Source organism: Euprymna scolopes, chromosome 28 (genome assembly GCF_053919585.1).
Source record: "Euprymna scolopes isolate OS-2025 chromosome 28, ASM5391958v1, whole genome shotgun sequence".
Classification (NCBI taxonomy): Eukaryota; Metazoa; Mollusca; class Cephalopoda; order Sepiida; family Sepiolidae; genus Euprymna; species Euprymna scolopes.
The window spans coordinates 38687861-38702394 of record NC_136509.1 but is presented as its reverse complement, the minus strand read 5'-3'; the positions used below and the strand labels follow the sequence as shown (position 1 = coordinate 38702394).

Genomic DNA, 14534 nt, shown 5'->3' with positions numbered 1-14534 from the left:
GTCAAACAACATATGCACATGTGTTGTTTGGCTGGCAGAAGGAAAGCATAACGTTTTTTTTTGGAGATAATTGTACATGCAGTATTTAGGTATCATAATACCGGAAAACATAAAATGTCATCAAATCTCATGAAAAAGAGGAAAAAATTAACAAATACACTTCCGTATTTTGTTAATTGTTCTGTTTTTTTTTTTTAGGAGATATAATATAAAAGATGTAAATATTTGGAAGCTAAACTCTTCAATATATATGAAATATGAAAGTTTGAAACATCACTAATATACGTGTGTTTAATGGTAAAATGAACTTGAATAACTGTAATTTTGTTGATGTTTTGACAAAGACGTCGACAGTGACAGATTCTTATAGTGGATAGCGTGTTTTAAACTTTGTATAAGAAAGTAAGTGAACGAGTTATTTAACGTTCAGTTAATGATTTTCTCTCTCTCTCTCTCTCTCTCTTGTAAATTTTGATCTAACATGCCTGAAATGACCTATGCATTAAATCAACTTGACGTCGGGTCCAATAAAATGTCTGTTATTGATGCCATATTTTAATGTTAGTAAGTGTTTGTTTATAGAGCAAAGAACTGCATTCCAGAATATGAAAATTTTCACAGCTTAACCAATCAGAATGGACAGACTTTGGTGAGGGAGCCTTTATTATTTATGAATCGGAAAGATTATGTTAGGTCTATGTATCTATTAGCCAATTATGGCCGGTGTAATCACAGAATCTGTAGAACATGTTGAATTTGTCTCCGGTGACAACCGGTAGAAGTGGTAGTACTAAATATTTAGAGAGAAAAATAGGGACTCCTTCCTCTAGAGATGTTGTGATTGTGATGGTGTATATGTAGCATTTTATTATCATAACTGAATGTGTCTAAAATGGTGTTCGAAAGCTACATAAGATAATGGCTATTAGCCTAGGTGTATTGAATTAGTATGTGGCATCTGTTATTGCAAACATACAATACTTTGGTTCAGAGGGGAATTTCTGCAGTGATTTTATTAAATAGGAGATTAAACTTCAATGTATAAATTTTTTTAATGCATTATATAAAATTAATTTTCAATTCTTCATATCACCGAAGATACTTAGATTAAAAATACTCCAAATTATTTTTGATATAATCTATAATTTTTAAAGGCAAATATTCCTTAAATAAATAAATTTTTTAAAAAATGAACTAGTGTAATTTTAAATTCACCCTTTATAAATATTGGAAGTAGAACTTATTTTTTGTTCTAAAGATGACCAGAAGTTACCACTATATATAGCTTATGTCCAAACCATGCACATGTATCTAGAGGTCACACATATAAGAAATTATGCCTATACACTGCATGTTTAATATGATGCAGGAACGTGTAAAAAGGCAGAACTTTGACTTGTAATATACATATATATATATATATATATACTACCAATTTAGTCCAGTATTGCTTGGGCCCTATGTACTGTTCATAACGTTATGTGCATATATATATATTAAAAAGTTTGACTCATGTCCAGAAAACCTACATCTAAAATTTCAAATGTTTAGATCCAAAATTAGCGGAGGAGTTTGGTAGAGCCTGCAAAGGTCAACTCTTTCAACTTTAACCTATTGACAGCCAAATTTTCACACTAAAAACTGATTAAAAAGTTTGCTGAATGTTTGAATACCCTTTATGTAAAATTTCAAATGTTTAGACCCAAAATTGGCTGAATAGTTTGCGAGAGACAGCAAAAGTAAAATCTTTTGAAGTTTGATCCCTTCGCAGCCAAATTTTCAGCTAAAAAACGATTAAAAAGCTTGCCCTATGTCTGAATACACTTATGTAAAATTTCAAATGTTTAGATCAAAAATTGACTGAGTAATTTGATAGAGACCGTAGAGGCCAAATTTTTTAAAACTTCGACCACAATGTTGACCCCTTATCATTTATCGTTTTGGGCTCAAATCAAATTAAAAAGTTTGATCCATGTCCAAGTAACCTACATCTAAAATTTCAAGTGTTGAGACCCAAAATTGGCAGAGGAGTTTGGTAGAGTTTTCAAAGGTCAAATCGTTGAACTTTGACCCCTTGATAGCCAAATTCCTGACAGAAAATCGATTAAAAAAATTTCCCCAAATCTCAAGTCTGTAGATTGAAAATTGACAGAGTAGTTTGGTAGGGAAATATACACACACAGAGACAATTTCACTTTTATATATATATATAAAATTATAAATAATAATTTTTTTATACCTACAGAAACTAGTGTTTCACCTTTTCAGAATCATCAGTCACAAATGTTGCTGGTTGTGTAATTCAAACTCAGCCACAAAGCCATCTCTGACTCCATTAACAAGGAACATGACCCCCCAGACCCACTATCAACCACAATAAGAATTGAGTGAAATTTAACTTTTATAAAGCCAAATACAAGCATAAATGTCATTACGAATGTTCTACAGTGATCAAATGACTGGAAGCCGCTATCTTGCATGTGTGTGAATATATATATATATATATATATATATATATATATATGTATATATATATATATATATATATGTATGTATGTATGTCCATTTGTTTGCAAACAAACTAGTCGTTTGAGCACTGAAGTGATGGGCAAATAATTCTTTAATAGGCACTTGATGAGAGACATTTACGAGCACCGATTCATAGCCTGATGGATAGAGCTGCCGACTGTTAACTTGATGGTTGTAGGTTCGATCCATGGCTGGGAAAAGGTCTAGCTACACTGATGAGTTGTGATACAACGAAACAGTACTGTATGTGGATGACTATATATATATATATTTCAACTCTGATCATATTTATTGGCACGGTAAAATAAAAGTTAAATTTTGTCTAATAAATTCTAAAAAAGGGATTAAATTAAAGAAAATAACAAAGTATATTATGTATTTTTAACCGGCCTTTCCGATGCAGCAATCGGATTTTAGAAAAAATAAATAACAAAGGAACAACAAACATAATTGCAAAAAACCCTTGTTCAAAATTATTGGCACGATTTATTTAATAATCAATTGTATAGCCTTTGGCCTTGATTACCTTCCTCAGTTGCTTTTCATAGTTTACAACCAAGTTGTTGCACTCTTCAGTAGTAATTTTAGCCCACTCTTCCTGACAATAATCCTCCAATTGAATAAGATTCTTAGGCTTCCTTTGCATTACCCTCAATTTTAATGTTCTCCATAAATTTTCAATTGGATTAAGGTATGGGCTTTGTGATGGCCACTCCAAAACATTAATATGATTGTCCTCAAGCCATTTCTTAGTCAGTTTAGCCGAATGCTTTGGGTCATTATCTTGCATGAACCACCAACGACGACCAAGTGAGAGCTCTTTAGCAGAGTCTTTCAGGTTTTCATCCAATATTTTAACATAATCTTCCTTTTTTATGCTACCTGTGACCTTAACAAGTCGCCCTGGTCCAGAGGCAGCAAAGGATCCCCAAAACATCAAACTGCCTCCACCGTGCTTCACTGTGGGTATGGTGTTCTTAGGCAGGAAAGCTTCGCCAGATTTTCTGTAAATATAAGACACTTTATTATGGCCAAATAACTCTATTTTCGTTTCGTCAGTCCATAGAACACGTTTCCAGAATGCAACATCTTTATCAATATGACGTTTTGCAAAGGCTAGCCTTGCTTTCAGGTGCATAGGCTTCAATAAGGGAGTCTTTCTCGGACGACATGCTTTTAAACCAGCTCTCTTCAAAACTCTACCAACTGTATGTCGAGATACATTCACTCCAGAGGTGCTCTGTTCATCAACAATCTCCCCAACAGAGATCCTTGGGTTTTGTTTTACTTGTCGAACAATTTTCCGTTCATCTCTTGGGGAAAGAATCCTTTTTCTCCCTCTACCCTCTAAACTCATAACGTGGCCTTGCGATTTGAACTTGTTTATTATGGCTCTAACAGTGGGTTTGGGAAGGTTTAGCTTCTTTGAAATTTTATCATAGCCCTCCCCATTGGTATGGCATGCTACAACAAGCTTCCTGACGTCTTCGCTGTGTTCCTTAGTTTTAACCATGGCGATTGAAAATTATAATTTAGTCACTTATAATAGTTTAAATAAATCGCTATCTAAAAATTATCTGAAAAAAATTATTCACTGAATTAGCGTTAAACAAGCATAATATGGCTATAAAAAAGTTCAGAAAGCACGTAAACCGGAAATTGATTGATATTATACTGATACTAAAAGAAAAACAAAGCCGTGCCAATAATTTTGAACAAGGGTTTGTTGCAATTATGTTTGTTGTTCCTTTGTTATTTATTTTTTTCTAAAATCTGATTGCTGTATCGGAAAGGCCAGTTAAAAATACATAATATACTTTGTTATTTTCTTTAATTTAATCCCTTTTTTAGAATTTATTAGACAAAATTTAACTTTTATTTTACCATGCCAATAAATATGATCATCACTGTATATATATATATATATATATATTTCAATTCTTTCAACTTTCTTGAAGTTTTACATTTGGATTTTACCGTCACTGGATTATTTATCTTCCACCAGACTATCCATGCATGTGTAATCACCTTTTTCTTCACCATATTCCCTATGCTTCACTTTTTTTTTTTTCAAGTAAGATCTTTGACTTACTTGTTGTTTCATCAAATACTTTTGCATGCAAAATCCGATCCTGCATTTTGCTAAATCCTACCCTCTGATGAGAAGGAAAGTATTTCTTCGAAACTCCGTGGATTAAGGACTATCCACTTATCTAGTGTTTCCTTTTCAGATTAAATATGTTTTTAACTCATTTCAAAGTGTTTTTTTAACATGTTTTATTAACTGTTTGCTCATATATATATATATATATATATATATATATATATATATATATATATATAGAGAGAGAGAGAGAGAGAGAGAGAGAGAGAGAGAATAAATGACAAAAAACTATATTCCAAAATTCATGATGTTGACAATCTTATAATTTATTCCTTTAATTCAGTTGAATTATACAATTCTTGACAGTATCTGTTTCGTAGCACAAAAACAATCGCTGAATCAATCAGTGAATCTATTATGCCCTTAACTCATCAGAAGAAATAGTAACAATCAATCCGTGAAAAGGAAATGAAGTGTGATTTGACATGAGTAAAATCCGAAAATTGGAAGAGAAGCTGCATATACCTTTAATATGTTTCCAACTGAATTAAAGGAATAAATTCTAAAATGGTCAACATCATGAATTTTGGAATATAGTTTTTTTGTCATTTATTCTTGATATTGCTCTGTAATTACATTGAACTTCTTGAATAAGGATTGGTATATATTATAAGAAAATATATTTCTACAGAAATATATATATATATATATATATATATATATATAATTTTGAGGGAATTAGACCTAGAGTCTAAAGAGCAGAGTTTATTTTAATGTATTAGTAAATGTATTAATACTATTAAAAGAAAACAGTGCTCGTTGTAATGTAGATATATAATAAACTTGATAGGCATAGATATCCTAGAGCTATTTTAATATTGAGTAAAATGATTCATAATTTTGAATTGAAACTTGGTTTCAAAAGGAAAAACAAACAAAATCAATAGTTTGTACAATCGTTTTTGAAACAATGTTTTATTGAAATAGACAATATGTCTTGGACAATAATTTGATAAAAAGATTTTTTATATTTAAACAAATTCTCATCAGTAGAAAAGTGGGGGTGGGTTAAAAACATCAAAATAAACTAGCATTTTTGTATTGAGGCAGATATTCCTTTTTTCCGTCCGTTTTTAAAGTTTATTATTTCAGTCCATTTATTTCTTGGCAATAAAACATTGTTTCTGAAACGATCGTACAAACTATTGATTTTGATTGTTTTTCTTTTTGAAACTGATTTCAATTCAAAATTATGAATCATTTTACTATATATATATATATATATATATATATATATAAGTTTAGTGGTTATATTAAATTCTGAAAAAACAACATAGACGCATATTCGAATTAAGAATTTATTGTTTGACAAAAGGAATATATAGAAGGGGTTATGTTGATTTCCTTACTCCATGGATTTCCAATAAAGGCTCATATCATCAGAGAAAATGAAATATGGTTAGCAAAATGTTCAGCTATATATATATATATATATATATATATATATATTATATAAAAAGTTATAAAATATATATGGCAATTAACCTACACAGAATATTCCACATTTCATTTATGCTAGGATTTGTCATTTTTATACATGCACATTCTATTGAGTTTTTAGTTAACCAATCAGCTTCCTAGTTTCCACCGCACCCTTCCTAATCAGCCAATGAGCAGGCACTTACAGGACAAAGGCCCAGTTGACCTCCAGTTCAGCCCTTCCTTTGTGTGTGTTATTTTAGCGGGGAGCGTAGATATCTAGTGTTCTGACCTATTTTAAACCTAGGTATAGTTAAATGTTTTTTTTTTAATATTATGTTAGTTTATATATATTATATGTATGTATGATAATTTATGTATATGTATGTTTATTTTATTTATTTATTTTCTATTGTTAATTTTTACATTATTTTGTATCGCTATCATAGAGTAAAGTTTATCCTGTGAACACAGTTGTTCACTATTTCTCTCCTCTGTCTCTATATATAAGTAATTGAATAAATTACATGTTTTTTTTTTTTAAATCGATGATTATCAATGGTTTAATGTTTTTAGCAATCATTAGATGGCCCCAAAAGATTTAAAATGGAATTCTATGAAAGCTTTTTCTGCTTCTGGATTTGTGTAACCATACTGCAGATGTTAAGTGTTAGTCACTAATAGCTGTAAACCTGTCTGTGTGTTATGCCAAAAATTACTTTTCTAAATGAATTTCCCCGAAATAAAGAAACATAGAAATGGGATAATGCAAACTAATTTTACTGAAATTCACAGAACTGGAAAGAATTATCTAAAATAGATATATTTTTAAAATAATACAAAGAAATAATAAAGAAGGGGAAAAGGAGGGAGATTCTCAAACTAATAATTATGTGCTAAGTGCACTCAGTTGCACCTAATGTCTCAGCCTTACCTGCTATGTGAAGGACTGATGTGTGATGAAGGTGATCCTGGGGGTAAAGGTGAAGTTGTCTCTTCCCGATCGGTCACTAATGGATCATATGTCGGGTCATCATGGATGACCTCCATCTGGAATAAAAAAAAAAAAGAAAAAACTTTTTTAAAACTCAACTTAAAAAAATAAAAATGTCTGGCAAAGGGAAAACAAAAAAGAACAAAAAAACCCTGCATTTTTCAGCCTGATCATACAAATTTACCCACCTGCCCACAATCCAACAGACTTTTGGTGTTAATTGGTCAATGTATCACCAAAGCAACATATCTTTAACTTTTAAAGGAGACATTCTGTTAGATTGACAGAAAAAAAAGAAAACTGAAAGAGGAAAAAAAAAAAATAAAAAAAAGGGTCTATTCTTAAATCAACACATCAAGCTAAATTAAAGGAACCGTTAAAATTTAAATAAATTAACCAAAAAATTTGAGACATTTTAAGACTTAATTTTTTTTATAACAATAAGAGAGTGAATGTATAAATTAGAAGTTACTTTGTCCGTCATGTTATTCCAATGGTTGCTGATATCCCCTTTCGAGTTAATTTGTACTGCCTATCAATTGTCAATATTTCATTACCCATTTTAATAAAGAATATGTGCGGAAGAGTAGACTTTGATAGTATGGCCATGTTGAAACAATGAATGAGAGTTCTTGGGTGAGTAGATGCAGAACAGTTGAGGTAGTAAGCTCAGTTTACAGTGGAAGGCCATGGAAAACATAGGAAGAAATGATTAAAATGGACATGAGAGAGTACTTAGTTCTTTCCCACTGCAAGAACTATGACACCAGGGTCGGAAAGTAGGATCGAGAAGTCAGCACGCCAGAGGAGGGGCTCTCTGACTTCCCTCCCTCCCCCAAAATACCTGGGAAGTTCAGTCGGCATTCCCCGGTGAGGGTGCCTCAAGTGAGTAGCAACAAACCAAGCCCTTTCTCAAAGAAAGAAGGCGAAGCCTGGGAGGGTGGACCTCCTCGAACTGCACAGGACCAGCATTATACCACAATCAACAGGGATCAGATCATTACAGGAATGGTCTAATCTCTGTTGATTTTGGGATTTGAGGATAAAAATCTCTCGTCAAAAGGGGAGATAATTAAAGACCTGGTCAGAGATAGGTTAGTTTGGAAATCAATTTCTTAAAACTGTAAAATGCATGTTAACATGTAAATCGAATACAAAGAATGATGATGATATAATGTTCATTAACTGAAAGTTTAAGGTCATACATTACTATTATTAATATCATACATAATTTTGTTAGTTTAACGACAATAGTTAATTATTGGAATATTTTTCATAATTTTATAATTAAAATTGTTTTAATCAATTTCTGCTGCCATTATTTTACTGTGAGCCTTAAGACTCAAACAGAAAAAGGGATTTCTTTTTTTTTTTACTGGGGGGGGGGGCATCATTTATCAAGACCAGGAGGCCATTCTAGGATAAGGACTAATGAGCATTAGATGTGAGACAACACTGTAATGATCAGTAACGGTGGAACTTGGGCTGATCAGTAACGGTGGAACTTGGGCAGAACTAAATTTTACGGAAAGTTTAATGCTTAGTGCAATATGCAAAATACAATTGCAATTTACTTAATAGCTGATGGAATGAAAGAATACTACGCACGTGGATTAAATAAAGAGCTCCATCCGAAAGTTACTTTGACTGAAACATGAAAATAACACTAAAGATGAAAACAGTAGTTTGTACAATCCAAATAATATCAACATAGTCTCATTTTTTAATGTATTTCTTCCTTTGTAGTTTTTACAGTGACTTTTGAATAAAATTCATAAGATCAGTATGAAGCACCAAAACATTTTTCTTTTACGGCTGGGAAGTACTTCCAAATGATGATGAAAGCATTAATGATGATGATGCGGTAATAAAAATTTAAAAAAAAAAAGAAAGAAAAAAGACAAATAAAAAGAACGTTGAGTCAGCAAAAATGGACAGAAAGAAAAAAGCACTTACATTATTGGTGAAAGCAGTTTGCGTATAATCTTTCTTTGGACGTGGAATTGGTGAAGGGCTTGGAGAGATGATCTCAGACTCTGTAAAAGATAAATGAAAAATCTGAATATACAACTAAGACCAAAGTCCTCTCATTTGTTTATAAATTCAGATGTCGAGCCCCCCCCCCCCCAAAAAAAAAACCCATTGGAAATTTATAGAGTCAAAATAAATGAAAAGCGTTTTTAATTAAAAACTGGATTCAACATTTTGACTTATAACAAATATAAAAACATGTTTGAAAGAACAATATTGTATGCACATGAAAGATAAAGAGGATAGAGGAGAAACAATTGGGTTAAATGTTAAATACATTTCCAATTTAAAAATGAGGGCGACTGAGTAATGAAGACTTACTTCAAAAGATTTGAAACATGAAAAATATTTTCTTACACAATCAGATAAAGGATGATACCATTCACAAAAATGGGGGATGAGATAGTGGTATATATTCCATTCCAGAGTAGGAATTGTTTCATGCAGGACCAACAGAGGATTGCTAACTTGTATCAAAATTAATTCAAAATCAGTTTCCTTCATATAAAAGCACTCAAATTCGTAGAATGCAAAATATTATTCCATGCATTATAAAATTACTAATGTTGAAACAATTAATCAGAATCAGGAATTGAAAAAAAAAAAAAAAAATCGAAACATTTAGGGTATCGGAAAAAGTTTTAGCCTAATTTCAGATTGTAAAAACAATCCTTTTAATTTTTTCTGAAGTTGTTTACTGATATTAATGATAAAATATATTTTTTTAAACTACCAGTAAAACCTATATGTCATGACGAATTTAGGTAAAAATAGCACACAAAAAAAAATAAATAAAAAAAGATAAAAATGGTATAAGTAGATAAACAAGAAAAATTTCACAAGTGAAAGATATAGATGAAAATTTCTAAATGAGTTTATAAAAATCTGAGACAAAACATAAAAAGGAAAACATTAAAAAGTTTGTCAAATTAAAAAGAAAATTATATCTACATTTTAAAAGTAGATGAGAACTCTTTGCCAAGTCATCCCTATACCCCCCAGGAAATTTTACGTTTTTTTTTAAACAGGCTATTTTAGAATCGGAATCTTTAACAAAATTAGTAATTGTATCAGAATTGGGAAAAATATTGGAATCGTCCCATCACTAAAAATTTCCCTCGTTGTCTTGAGAGTGACTGGGAAGAGGAGGTGTTCTGATTTAAAAAAAAAAATCAAAAATCCATCATGTCTTAACATCCAAATATCTTCAACTTATTATCTACACTTAAACTAGAGCCTTCTGATTAATTTATTTTCTATCCACAGCAGGAAGATGTGACATAAGGTCACAAAATTGGGATTGAAAAACCAGCAACTACAAAGCAGCCCTGTTAGCATTCCCCAGTAGGGATGTCTCAAGTGATTAGTAATTAACTACCACCTTCTCAAAGCATAACAAGGTAAAACTTATGAGGATGAATCCCCTAGAATTGTACAGAAGCAAACTTCAGGCCCTGACAGAGCAGGACCAGAAGATGCCACAATGGCCAACTCTCTGCAGGACTAATCATCAAGTATGCATTCTTGAGTGGTATTTATTACAAATAATGTAATTAAAATATATGTGCCTTATGAAATATTTGAGCCTGGTGATTCCAGTAGCAGTAAGAGAACTTGATACTCAGAGGAAGTTATTTCCTCCAACTTTGTCTTTTATATTAGTAATCAAAACAAAAATTGATGAGCAAACTAAATATCACGTTGGTGCAAAAGGTTTTGCCAGTTTGTAGAAGGGGCATTTTAAAGCATTTTAATTTATTTTTTGCATGTTATTATTACTTAAACATATCATGGATGGAATACTGTTGCCATATCTGGGCAGGAGCTGCTAAAAACAGCCTATCCTGCCTTGACAGAGCACAAAATAGACTTTGTGGCTTAGTGGGGGATGCCCTTTTCTCTACCCTGCAACCTCTCTCCCACAGAAGAGACGTTGCGAGCCTATCCTTGTTTTATCGTTATTTCCATGGCAGGTGCTCGTCTGAACTCCAATCTCTGGTCCCCCCTCGCCAATCTTTCACGAAAAACACCCGTCTAGCTGAATCCACTGTGAATAATTTCCCCACTCTATATCTGTGCCTAAATCAAAATGCGGATTCCATGAACAAAGCTACTTTCTTAGAACTGCACGCCTGTGGAACTCTGTTCTGTCTGCCTGCTTCCCACCGGACTACAGCTTGGATGTCTTCAAGTCCAACATTAACAAATTCCTAATGAACCGCCCCCTTAAGTAAACACTTCATCAAATCTCCACACTAATGTAATGTACTTGCAATAACCCTTATCCCTGAGTGGCTTCCGGGCCTTGATAAGTGGTGATCACTGTGTAAAAAAAAAAATCATGATTAACTTACGACTTTTTCTTTTTCTAGATTATTAAAGCATCATTCATATTTTATGCAATATTTTTATTCATGTTGATCTGAAAATGACCTTCTTTAGTCAACCGAAGGGGTGGTCATTTTTCTTCATGATAGTGTGCTTATCCTCACTCAGCATTATTGACCAAAGATTTCCTAGCAGAATTAGGTTAGGAAATATACATATTCTCTTGACCTAGCTCACACGGATTATCACTTACTTCAAAGATTGCAAAAAATCATTTAGATGGTCTTAACATTGTCAGAGAAGATTAAACACAAGTTAGATTTATATTTCATATCAAAACCTAAATAAGTCATTTATAAACTTGTTAACAAATGGAATCAAGTTATAAAGATCAAAAGTCGTAATTGTTATGAATAAAAATTAAAAAAAAAAAAAAAAGTTTTTCATTTTCAAAATGGAATTTTAAAATTGGTAAAATCTTTTGCACACATCTGATATTTAAATGTAACAAACAATTGGGACATAAACCAATACATGTTGATCATCAAAGAGAAATATTTTATGCAATTTAAAAAAAAAAAAAAAGTTAAACCTCTTTTTATATTTAAGATCACTGATTATATTTTTTTTCATTTCAAAGGAAACTCGTGTCATTTTTTTTTTAACTGTAAATAACTGGTTGAAGTATAAACATTTTTCAGGTTATTTGATGCTGAATCCAGTCATTTTAGTAGAAGTTTTTATGCTTAAAATTCCTTATATTTTCAAATATTTATTTATAGTGTAGTTTGTTCCACATTATAGCATATCATCCATCCGTGGGTTATTTAATGCCAAATAAGTTTGTCAAATATAATTAAATTGGTAGGATTATTATTTGTGCTCTTTGATACCGTTGGTCTTAGTTCGTTTTGTTTTATTTTATAGCATTTAACTTTTTATTTTTATTTTACTTATGTCAATGTTCTCAGAAATCAAAGGGCCCACTTCCTGGGGGGGAGGGCAACATTTGATTTCTACACAAGCTAAATAGATATTCGAATATTCCATTAAAATTCTTTACTTCTCAAACACTGAGTAAAGAAGTAGAGAATATAATTTTTCTCTCCCTAATTGACCATTTAGTATACCTTTCTTGTGATCAATGCTGAATAAAGTTATCAAATTCTGTAGGTAGGATTACTGATATTCAGAGAGAGGAAGATTGTGGTTCTCTTTTTGGTTTTGCAGAACAGGATTGAGTTCTGTAAATAGACCCCCCCCCCAAAAAAAAAAACAAGAACATCCAAGTGTGGTGAATTTTAGGTCAAAAAGACCATATCTTCAGACAGCCTTATCTGGTAGCTCTCGTGATTGTTGAAGGTTTTTGAACATTAAGATGTGATAGATTATTGCCACTGATTTTCGTATTTGAGTTTTTGAAAACAAAAACTGTATTTCTAGAGAGAGAAAAAATAAGATAATTTTCTAATACATTTTTATTCTAAACACCTAGTATTTGTTAAGTATTGTTTTTACTCAAGAAAACGAGATACATCATGATTTTAGTACAAGTGGAAATAATGACGAAAAAACATTTCATTGTACATAAAAAGCGACTGCCATACATTTAAGAAATAAAGATGTCCACTTAATTCCACTCTCCACATTTAAATAAAACAAATCAATTTAATGAAATACTATTTTATACCCACTTCTTGAGCAGTGCTACTACAGTACCTGGGTATGTTAATTTCTATCCTTACCCAAATTCTACCACTTTATAGCCAGTATGAAGAAAAATATTTGAAATTTTGTAGAAAAATGCAAAAGAAAAAAAAATATGCTGCTTGATATTTGCATGAGAGAGGAGATAATTATGAGGAATTTATTTACATGTTTTTATTAGCAAAAAAAAAAAAAAAAAAAATTATTATTAGAAATTTAAGCCAAAAACGATATCGATTTCTTAAAAATAAATTATTTAACTTGAAAAAAAAAAATAAAAAGATTGTCAGACCATCTGCGAAAAATTTCATCCATAAGAGAGTTTTATATCTCTAACAGAAATATGAGTAGTAATAATAAAAAGAAATAAAGCGTTTGAAAAAGACCGTATATGGTTGAAAGCTTGCTAATTCATTTCTTTAAGGCAAATAAATTATTTTAAAGAAAAATATATTTTTTGGTTTTCTTAAATTCTAATTTCCCAAAAGTAGCAATATTATTTCATTATGAGAAATTATATTTTAGGCAAAAAAATAATTTGCTTTGAATCAATATGCCAAATATACTTTGTGTTTACTTGTTTTTCTGATTTAAAAAAAAAAAAAAAGAAAAACGTATCCAGCTAAAATATGCTTTAGACTTACAATTTCAATCTCTGGTATTGAAATTGTAAAAACTACTGCCATAGTAATGTGTACTCTGCCTATTCCTCTTTTTTTTTTTTTTTTTTAAAATCAATCATTTGTGTTGGACATGAACAGACACACTCCCCAAAACACCATAACTTTTAGTAGCATATAAAAAAGTTCTATTGAATCTTGTCTTGCAAATAACAATAAAATGTATATATATATATAAAAAAAGAGTTACAACAATGACAGACATACAACAAAGGGGGAGGAGGTAGAAAAGGAGGAGAGTGGATGATCTAGGAAAGCATACAACATGCATCATAACATCCTGTATTTTATAATGGATGAAAAAGTTGCAGAGAAATGGCATCAACAGAAATGAATTCCCTCAGGATTGGCATATACAAAATTCGTTAAAATATTTCATCTTGAATTTTTAATGCAAAGAGAAAACTTTTTAAAAACAATAACAAATAATATGGGGAGAATTATAATTCCATTAACTACAAATGGTGCAGTTAAAATATATGTAACCTACAAAATATTGGAATTTGGTGATGCTGGTAGCAGTAAGAGGACTTCTAACCGAGAGGGGATTATCTCATCCAATTCTGTCTACAACATTAGTAATTAGAACAAATACTAGTGGGCTTACTAAATATCTAAATGAAAATTTTGATTGAAAAAAAAAAAAAAAAAAAAAAAAAATCCGTATATGCATCAATAGATA

The 14534-nt window shown here is 31.1% G+C and overlaps 1 protein-coding gene across 28 annotated transcripts in view; it reads right to left on the bottom strand.

The window, feature by feature from the left end:
• The window catches only part of LOC145249568 (uncharacterized), a 585438-nt gene that overhangs the window by 50069 nt on the left and 520835 nt on the right, over positions 1-14534 (bottom strand). For all 28 annotated transcript variants that reach the window (XM_080111254.1, XM_080111253.1, XM_080111255.1 and 25 more), the window contains 2 exons: positions 9063-9142; positions 7047-7162 (listed from right to left, as the gene is read on the bottom strand). In XM_080111254.1, the coding sequence (XP_079967380.1) occupies positions 7047-7162; positions 9063-9142 (196 nt within the window). The remainder of the gene's footprint in view (positions 1-7046; positions 7163-9062; positions 9143-14534) is intronic.